A 9,725-nucleotide genomic window follows, 5' to 3' on the forward strand; every position below is an offset into this window, starting at 1 on the left:
ATGTTGCCATTTCCTCTAAGTTCTCCCATCCGAGTACTAACCAGGCCCGACCCTGCTTAGCTTCCGAGATCAGACGAGATCGGGCGCGTTCAGGGTGGTATGGCCGTAGACTCCTCTAAGTTCTCAATACGCATGTCTGAGTTTTAATTCACTACTGTGTTAGGAGGAGGCTACCTACCACTGAATCAGCGATGGCTCCAAACTCCTGTGGGAGGGGCTTGGGGGCATGGGGGGAGGGGAGAGGTGAGCAATTCATTCTGGGAGTGAGAGTCTGAAACCAAGGGACTAGCCCTCCGTTTACATTAGGATGGAAAACTTCCGCGTCCCACCTACACTCAACACACCTGTCAATCTAGAACGAGTAACCTTGAGGTCTACCCTGTGTGCACGCATGGAGAAGGCACTTAAAATGTTGAGGTCAGCATGTTAAACTTTCTGGAAATACTGTAACTAGCGCCCCGTTTACTTCCTTCACTGTCCTTTCTATAATCTCTTTCATTTTAGTCCGTGTTTATGGGCTGGCACAAGCTCTGGAGAACGTAGGTTTTTGTTTTGCTTTGCTTTCAAGGATTTATTTATTCAGAGAGACAGAGGCAGAGACACAGGCTGAGGAAGAAGCAGGCTCCATGCAGGGAGCCCGACGCGGAACTCGATCCGGGTCTCCAGGATCACACCCTGGGCTGCAGGCCGCACTAACCCGCTGCGCCGCCAGGGCTGTTGGAGAGAACGGATTTTATCCTATTCCCAGTGTCTAGCACATACTATGGTTTTTAAATGGAACTAATTCCATAACTGGTCTTATTTAGGAATGGATCTGTTGTTAGAGTCAGGTTTCTGAAATCTATAGCATCAATACTGAATCTCTTTCTCTCACATTTCACAGGAAGCTAGACTTCTTAAAGTGTAAACTTGGATAAGTCTGAAATTTCCTTGACTGGCTTGATTTAAATTGAATTAGAAGAATTTTTGCACAGACAAAACTTCAAATGCTTTTTCAGAAAGTAACCATCTTTTCATTCTCTACTCTCTTCCCTTCAAAACAAATGTTGCAACTTCGGAGTTAGTTAAATAATCAGAATTCTAGCCCCAAATTAAGTTCTTAATGACATGAAACACATTCTTTGCTCCTATTATTTATTTTTTTTTAACATTCAATATATAGAACATTGGCATTTTATTTTAGAAATTACTTTGTCAACTTAATCCCTAATTCAGGGTTAGGGTTACAGAAAAGTTCTTCAACAAAATATTTCATACAAGATGTCTATGTGATACTGATATCTGGGTAATATACCTTATTTGAAAGACAATTAAAAAAATATTTTATTTATTCATGAGAGCCACACAGAGCCCTGAGGGGAGCCTGATGTGGGACTCCATCTCAGGACCCTGGGATCAGGCCCCAAACCCAAGGCAGATGCTCAACCACTGAGTCACTCAGGTGTCCCAATGCACATAAAGGTTTTCAAATGCTGTAGCATCATCTCACTTAAGGCCATAGTTACTCTGTTCCCAAGTCCCTGAGATTCTGTTTGAGGGGAGCGCTAAAAGGCTGTGTCCTCTTCTATGTCCACAACTATAGGAGCATTCTGATGCAATTGGCTCTCCAAATTTCAAATAAGGGGTCAGAGCCAAGGGCCAAGACTTCAAGAAAAGCCCCAGAAATTCCCTGCACTCAAAAGCAGTTTCAGAGTTTCACATTTCCCAAAAGATGACAGAGCTAACTATAGTCTTCCAAATCCTGTCAGTTGCTTTAAATTATGGTTATAGTATAGTACAGTATAGCTGTGGAACCCTTGAGCTTTAATAACCAGGTGCTTGAATTAAATCATGTAGCTCCTCTTGGGTTCTGGCATCTGTAATCTCTTCACACTGTCTGTATTCCACAGCTATTTTACCACTTTCTGTAATAAAGTTAACGAGGATCAATTCAGAGTTTTTCTTGTTCTAAAATGTGCTGTACTGGGTGTTATGCTATATGTTGGCAAACTGAACTCCAATAAAAAAAATAAAAATGAGATTGCTGTATACAATAATAGAACCCATCATTAGATATTCTTTTGAAATTTAAAAGCAGAAAATAAAGCATTTTCCTAGAAGTTTTCTCATCTCACACTTCTGTTTTTATCATAACTATTTTTTTAAAGACTTTATTTGAGAGAGAGAGAGAAAGGGAAGGAGAGAGAGAGTGTGAGCACATAAGCAGGGGGAGGGGTAGAGGGAGAGATAAAAGCAGACTCCCCACTGAACAAGGGAGTCTGACTGTGGGGCTTGATCCCAGGACCCTGGGATCATGACCTGAACTAAAGGCAGACACTTAACTCACTGAGCCACCAAGGCACTCCTCTATCTCAGTGTTTTTTTTTAATTTTTATTTATTTATGATAGTCACACAGAGAGAGAGAGAGAGAGAGAGAGAGAGACAGAGACACAGGCAGAGGGAGAAGCAGGCTCCATGCGCCGGGAGCCCGACGTGGGATTCGATCCCAGGTCTCCAGGATCGCGCCCCGGGCCAAAGGCAGGCGCCAAACCGCTGCGCCACCCAGGGATCCCTCTATCTCAGTTTTTTTTTTTTTTTTTTGTTCTAGAATTTAATTTTATTGTAGTACATTAAGAGTCATGTATGCCAGGAAAGCCAGTAATATTCATAAGCTTAGTAGTTCACCACAGTTTTAGAAAGCACATAATACATTCAAATAAGGCATTACAGAAAGTTTTGTAAAGAATTAAATGTGTCCTGCAATCCTTTTTAAAAAAAGCCTTGGTCCATTCTGAAAGATCAACATTGAATTTTTAAAAATCAAAAGAAAAGTTTTTTCCCACAAAAATACACGAAGAACCACTTGCTGGCATTTATATTTTGAGTGCCTGGGATAACAGGCCGGTGTTCAAAGGCAGTTCATAACAGGTTGTACCAGGACTCGTTGCATCTGATTTAGCACCAAGTAAGAGTAAATATCCCACTGAAGATGTAGCTGATTTTTTCATCCACCTCTCATCGCCCCACTCTTCCTGCCAGGCCACAGGACATAAGCACGCATCCTTGTTGCCCTACGAAGAAATCAAATTCTCTTCGCTTTTAAAGGGCTACTTACTCAGGCTACACACACAGGTGGAGTTCTTGCCCTGCTGACGGTGGCAGGGAAAGCCAGCAGCTGCCCGCTGCTTTCACTAGGAATAAAGTCCTTCAACAAACTCAGTTACCTTCCTGGTCCTTTTTAACCTCTCATGTAAATCCTTTTAATTGCTACTAATTTGATTAGTTTACTAATTGATTGTTTACTAATTATGATTGTTAAGCATGTCAGGGAAATTCTCCCCAGGCATAGCTGATCTATTTCTACTTCCTGAGGACCCAGTATGCTTGCTTTTATGTAGGGCCATGGGTTTGCTTTTCTTCTTGTATTTTGTCACTCATCACAGCAGATTTTACATAGTGATCAAAAAGAGAAACTGGCAAGTAGATCCTAAAGCACATACTTATACTTCTAACCTGAGCAATAATCTGAAAACACAAGACTAATTACATTTTCTGTTGATAATTCAACCTCACTGCTTTTGTAAGAACTTCCAATGTCAATTTCTAATAAATCATTTTTTTCAATACACATGTTCTCAAAACCTGTCACAGGAAAGTAATATTTTCCTATATGCTAATTTAACACAATTTTATAGCAGACTGAAAATTCTGAATAAACTGAAAGTTTGTTTATGACATAATAAATACAGTATATACGGTTAAGTTTTTAAGTTTCTTACTGTAAAGGCAACAGTGAATTTGCATCCTGAAACTAATCTGCATATCTGGTTGCTTGTTTTCTAGAATTTGATAGTGTTTCACAAAACCATGTACCACAGTGCTAACGATGCTGGGTTTTGGCATCAGTCTACAACACATTTCTCTGATGAGCTACTTTACCGAGTGACATGGAAATGTTTTTAGCTTCTCCAAAGAATAAGAAAATTTTTTATCAACCACTTAAGTCTTCTGAACAAAAGTTAATATTACTACCAATTGCTCTTTTAATTAGGACATCTGATGTTTTTAAATTACATACCCATAGAAGATACCCTGGGTAGACAAAAAGATGAATCTTAGTATCGGACTCATTTGGCCCATTCTTAATTTCCAGAATGAAATCAGTAGAAGTGAAACTAATATAATTTTCAAAGAATTCATACATGCCAGTCTCAGAACACGGAGCTTCTAAATGCACAGGCGAGGAGTCTCTGCTCATCTTACTGGTGATGTACACTTTTCCTCATGGAGTAACCGATGCTTTCTGGTTTATTTGTGGAACTTTTGTTTGTAGGAAAGCATACACATGGGGCCAGATCTTGTTGGTTTCTGTTCCAGAGAAGGTTTCCAATACTCCCTTTTTCCGGTAATATTCCAGGACCGGCTGTGTTTGGACTTCATAAGCCTTGAGTCTCTTGACAACCGTCTCTGGCTTGTCATCATCCCGCTGAATGAGAGGCTCCCCTGTCAGGTCATCAATGCCCACGGCTTTGGGAGGGTTGAATTCGATGTTGTAGACTCGGCCGCTGGCCGGATGAATCCAGCGCGCGGTGAGACGCTGCTTAATGACTTCAAAGGGCACGTTCAGATTAATCACTGTGTCTATCTGATAAGCTCCGTCCAGGGCTTCTGCCTGTGGAAGTGTCCTTGGAAAACCATCCAATAGCCAGCTATATTGGGTGAGGTTTTTCAGCTCATGAAGGGCCAGCCGAGTCATGACACCATCCGGGATGAGCTTCCCTTGGTCAATGAAAGTCTTGGCTAACACACCAATTTCTGTGCCCCGAAGCATGTTGTCCCGGAGCAGGTCCCCGCTGGAGAGGTGCTTCAGCGCGAAGTGCTTGGTGATGCGCGACGACACGGTGCCCTTGCCGGAGCCCGGCGCCCCCATGATCACGGCGCGCAGCAGCCGCGCGGACGCCCCCATGGCCGCCGGGAGCCGGGGCGCGGGGGCTCCGGCCTGGCTGCGCGCTCGCGGGGCTGCGCCGTGCGGGGCGGCGGGCGGACAGCGCTGCGCGCAGGGGGCGGGCGCGGCGCCCGGGCGCTCCCGGAAGTCTCTATCTCAGTTTTTAAAAAGATTTGAGAGAGAGAGAGAGAGAGAGAGAGAGAATGTATGTGAGGGCACTGGTAGGGGGAGGGGCAGAAGGAGAGGGAGAGAATCCAGAGCAGATTCCCTGCTAGGTGTGGAACCCGCATTCAGGGCTGGATCTAGGACCCTGAGATCATGACCTAAGCCAAAATCAAAGGTCCAATGTTGGACGCATCTAGCCACCCACAAATCCATCTCATTTACTGATAAACCAATCACACTTAAAAAATCATTATGCTGCACAGTATGCTTTAATATCTGATAGCTCTATTCTGTCTCATTACCCCCCCCCTTTTTTTTTTACTAAAGATTCCTGTATATCCTTAGATTTTTTTTCCAGAATACATTTAAAAGCAGTTTGTCCAGATCCCCTCCCCAAAGCATATCTTCCCCCCCACCAAAACATGTCTCTATTTACCTATAATCTATCTACCTACAAAGATACAGATAGATATGCAGATACAGACATAAATGTACGTATCTTCAAGAGATTTATTTTTAAAAAATTTTTTTATTTATTTATGATAGGCACACAGTGAGAGAGAGAGAGGCAGAGACACAGGCAGAGGGAGAAGCAGGCCCCATGCACCGGGAGCCTGACCCCGGATCCCCAGGATCGCGCCCTGGGCCAAAGGCAGGCGCCAAACCGCTGTGCCACCCAGGGATCCCTTCAAGAGATTTCTAGATGTTACCTAATTCAACACCAATCTTGAGGCTGGATTAAGTATCTTTCTAAATCTGTGACCCTGTCTCTCGTAATAACTATTTTTAAGGGTATAGTTCAGTGGCATTAAGTACATTCACATTGTTGTGCAACCATTTCCAGAACATTTTTCTTTTCATGTGCCCAAACTGAGACTCTGTATCCATTCGACAATAACTCCCCATCCCACCCACAGCCCAGCCCCTGGCAACCACCATTCTTCTATTCTGGAAGCCTTTTGAGATGATCCCTTCCCTGCTGGTTTCAATCCAGCTGGAGTCCAGTTTTCCTCTCCTTGCAGATACAATATACAATACTTTGGGGAGAGGGCGGGCATGCATCTGAACACTTTATTGGCAGAAACAGGCCTATGTACCTTATAGGCAATAAAATTTCCCTTAAGGCAAACTAGAGCTACCAGACTTTTTAGCCTAAGGAGTTTTGAATGTGTATATGGATACCACAGCATATTAGGGCGAGTGTTGGCATATTAGGGCGAGGCCAACAACCCAGACGTTTAGTTTGGTTCTTAAAGGTTGTCAGAGTTGACAGCTAATGGAGATTCCATCTGATGACCACAGAAGTCAATCTACACTGGAAGAGCTGCCCAAGCTGGAAACCTGTGACCAATCCAGGGACAGGGTCAACTCTTACAAACAAACAAAGCTTCTAATACTTAGCTAAGATTTCTTAGGTTTTTTTTTTAAGATTTTATTTATTCACTCATGAGAGATAGAGAGAGAGAGAGAGAGAGGCAGCGACACAGGTAGAGGGAGAAGCAGGCGCCATTCAGGGAGCCCGACCTGGGACTGGATCTCAGGTCTCCAGGATCAGGCTCTGGGCAGAAGGTGGCGCCAAACCGCAAACCACCAGGGCTGCCCGGATTTCTTAGTCTTTAAAAACTAAACTCCAGCAAACCTAGCTAACAGTTGAAGTATCCTATAGCTTCAAAATCAAGTAAGACTTGCAAATGAACTATAGATATAGACAATTGTTTTTTATTCTACACCCTACAAATATTGGTGAAAATTATGGACATCACCACCCAAATCATTGAGAGTATTATTAATTTTAGGTGGCAGGCCAATGTTGAGGTCCTTCCACTTAGAGGACTCACATCTCCCCACTTCCAGTTCTCTCTTCTCTAATGTCCAAGATTTCGATGTTGAAGTGAGTCTGATTAGTCAAAGAAAATCTATAAAGTTTGCCTTGATTATCCTTTTTGACCATCCATTGAAACCAAATAATAATTTGCCAATTCTTGGCATTGGGAGCTATTTAAGGCAAGGGCCTGATGTTGAACCGCTTTATGTTTGGTGCCAAGATGAACCTAAAGACATGAGAGAGAGACCGAAAAATATCACAACCTGCCACATAGGCTAGTTTTGGATACACCCGAGAGTTATCAATACCTATTTCATGAACTGATTGTGAAGATTAAATAGGGAACAACATTGTAAGCAATGAGCTCATAGTAAGCCCTAAATGAATGTTATTTATCATTGTTAAGCTACAGTACTGTTCTGCATCATTTCTAGGGCCTCTGATTAATTGGAAGATTTCCTTCACCTCTAGTGGTGAGAGTGATGATGAAAGCAAGGAAGCCCTCCAGAAGCAAATGACAGGGTTGTAGGTGAGCAAAGGAAGTAAATTGTTTTTGTTGTCCCATCCTGTAGCTCCTGTCTGAGAACACAACCTGAAGAGCAGACAAGATGGACCTAACACGGACAAAGGACCTTAATCTACAACACTCTTCTCCCCAAGTTACTAACCTGTTAGAACAAGGAATATACATACTTCTATAAATTTTATAAGCAACGAAACAATTAGAGGTTATTTGCATTAAATAGCTCCTTTGAGAAGGCCAATGCCTCCAGTGTTAACTCTAAATGACTTACATTCTGTGGTGAATTTCTTACATCCACTAGTTTAGTCTTAAATGCCTATGTCAACTTTAGGCAGGATGTAGTATATTAACATATTCATAAATATTTAAATTTTGCAAATAAAGTCATAGCACTATTGTTCTTTTTTAAATTTTTTAAAGATTTATTTATTCATGAGAGACACACAGAGAAAGGTAGAGACATAAGCAGAGGGAGAAGCAGGCTCCCTTGGGGAGCCAGATGCAGCACTGGATCCCACAACCACAGGATCACGCCCTGAGCACAACCACTGAGCCATCTAGGTGTCCCAGCACTATTAATTCTTATTTTTAAAAAAGATTATTTATTTATTTATTAGAGAAACAGAGAGAGACAGAGACACCAGAGAGAGACAGAGAGAGAAGCAGGCTCCATGCAGGGAGCTTCACGTGGGCGGCGCTAAACCACTAAGCCACCAGGGCTGCCCTATTAATTCTTCACTGTTTGTTCCTCCATCCTTCTCTATCGCTAGTTTATAAGCTCCTTTAGTGCTTGAAGGAAACATATCTTATTCTTTTCTCATTCCTAGAACCAAGTACATTCTGTTGTTGATTGAGCGAATGAATGAAAGAATGAGTGATAAGAAAATGAAATTACTTTCTCTAGCTGAAGCTGCCTGCTGGGAAGGAGAAATGAAGACAAACTTTTAAATGTTGGGTGCTGCAGGGGAGGCTAATAGTGAGGCATAGTGGAGCTGTTCTGGACAACAAGGAAGCTTCAGAAGGGCCCTGAGCCTCCGAGTAGGAGAGATAGCTGTCATCTTGGATAAGCTTGCCAACCAATTTTCTTCATGCTACTGAAAAACGTTCTCAGGGGCCTTAGACCTTTCCTTGATTTATTTGGTTTAAGACATTATTTTTTTTTCTGTATTTATAAAAGGCAAAAAACAACAACAAAAACCCCAACCAGGAACTATGTGTAGTTGCCAAAGTATTAAAGAACACATAAGTAAACTGGCTAACAATTTTGGAAAGCAGGAGTAATAACCCAAGGCTCTGTGTTAAATAAATAAAGAGGGTGCCTGGATGGCTCAGATGGTTGGGTACCTGCCTTCGGCTCAGGTTGTGATCCCAGGTTCTTGGGATCAAGTCCTGCCTGCATCAGGCTCCCTCCTCAGCAGAGAGTCTGCTTCTCCCTCTCATGGTCTCATTCTCTTTCAAATGAATAGATGAAATTAAAAAAATAAATAAATTCACATAATAGTAAATATAAGCAACACTCTTCTTGTGAAGATTTCCTAAAATAAGAGGCAGCATAAAATGACACGGGATTCATTTTTTTAACGGTTTTATTTCCTTATTCATGAGAGAGAAAGAGAGAAAAACAGAGACACAAGCAGAGGGAGAAGTGGGCTCCATGCAGGGAGCCCGATGTGGGGCTCCAGGATCACGCCCTGGGCTGAAGGCAGGCGCTAAACCGCTGAGCCACCCGGGGATCCCCGACACCGGATTTAACATCAATTGGGGGTTGATCTCTCGCTTCCAGTTTTTGTCATGAACCCTAAGTAAGCCACTTAACTATCCTGAGTTCAAGTTTCTTCGTGTAAAAAAAGGAAAAGGAAAACAAGTAAAAGAAAAACACAAAAACAACACAGCCACCCAAGGAAACCAGAGGATCGATGTAGCAATGCACCCGAAAGCATTCTGTAAGTCAGGAGAGCTCTATGAATGCTAGTCTGTCGTCACAGAATTCGGCACTTTGTGCCAGCGGAGTTAGGAATTTCCTACTTGACCCACCTTCAGTGGAGAATTCTGAAACAGATGCTTCTCGTGACATGCCCTTTGTGCTCTGTGAGCATCCCTTGCTGAATAAAACTTGATGATGGCACAGAAACCAGGGCGGGCCACTGCCGCGTTTGGGAAGACTCCTACCGAATACAGGAGGCCGAACTGGGAGAATGCTGTGACCAGAGAGCGCTGCGGGCTGGTCCCGCACCAAATACGTACATGAAATTTCACGCCCAGAAACCAAAACTGCCCGTTCCCTTAT

At 42.8% G+C, this 9,725-nt stretch overlaps 1 protein-coding gene across 1 annotated transcript; it reads right to left on the bottom strand.

Annotated features, from left to right (window-relative positions):
* Positions 1–3,738: 3,738 nt before the first annotated feature.
* Positions 3,739–5,004, bottom strand: LOC119876630 (GTP:AMP phosphotransferase AK3, mitochondrial-like). Its single transcript, XM_038546987.1, has one exon. It carries the CDS (start codon positions 4,944–4,946, stop codon positions 4,263–4,265), a length of 684 nt encoding a protein of 227 aa, XP_038402915.1. The 5' UTR covers positions 4,947–5,004; the 3' UTR covers positions 3,739–4,262.
* Positions 5,005–9,725: the final 4,721 nt, after the last annotated feature.

The sequence above is a fragment of the Canis lupus genome, chromosome 9 (genome assembly GCF_011100685.1).
Source record: "Canis lupus familiaris isolate Mischka breed German Shepherd chromosome 9, alternate assembly UU_Cfam_GSD_1.0, whole genome shotgun sequence".
In the NCBI taxonomy this organism is placed as follows: domain Eukaryota; kingdom Metazoa; phylum Chordata; class Mammalia; order Carnivora; family Canidae; genus Canis; species Canis lupus.

What these genes read in the sequence shown, in the direction of transcription:
- LOC119876630 (XM_038546987.1), bottom strand. Translation starts at nt 4,946, where the DNA reads ATGGGGGCGTCCGCGCGGCTGCTGCGCGCCGTGATCATGGGGGCGCCG.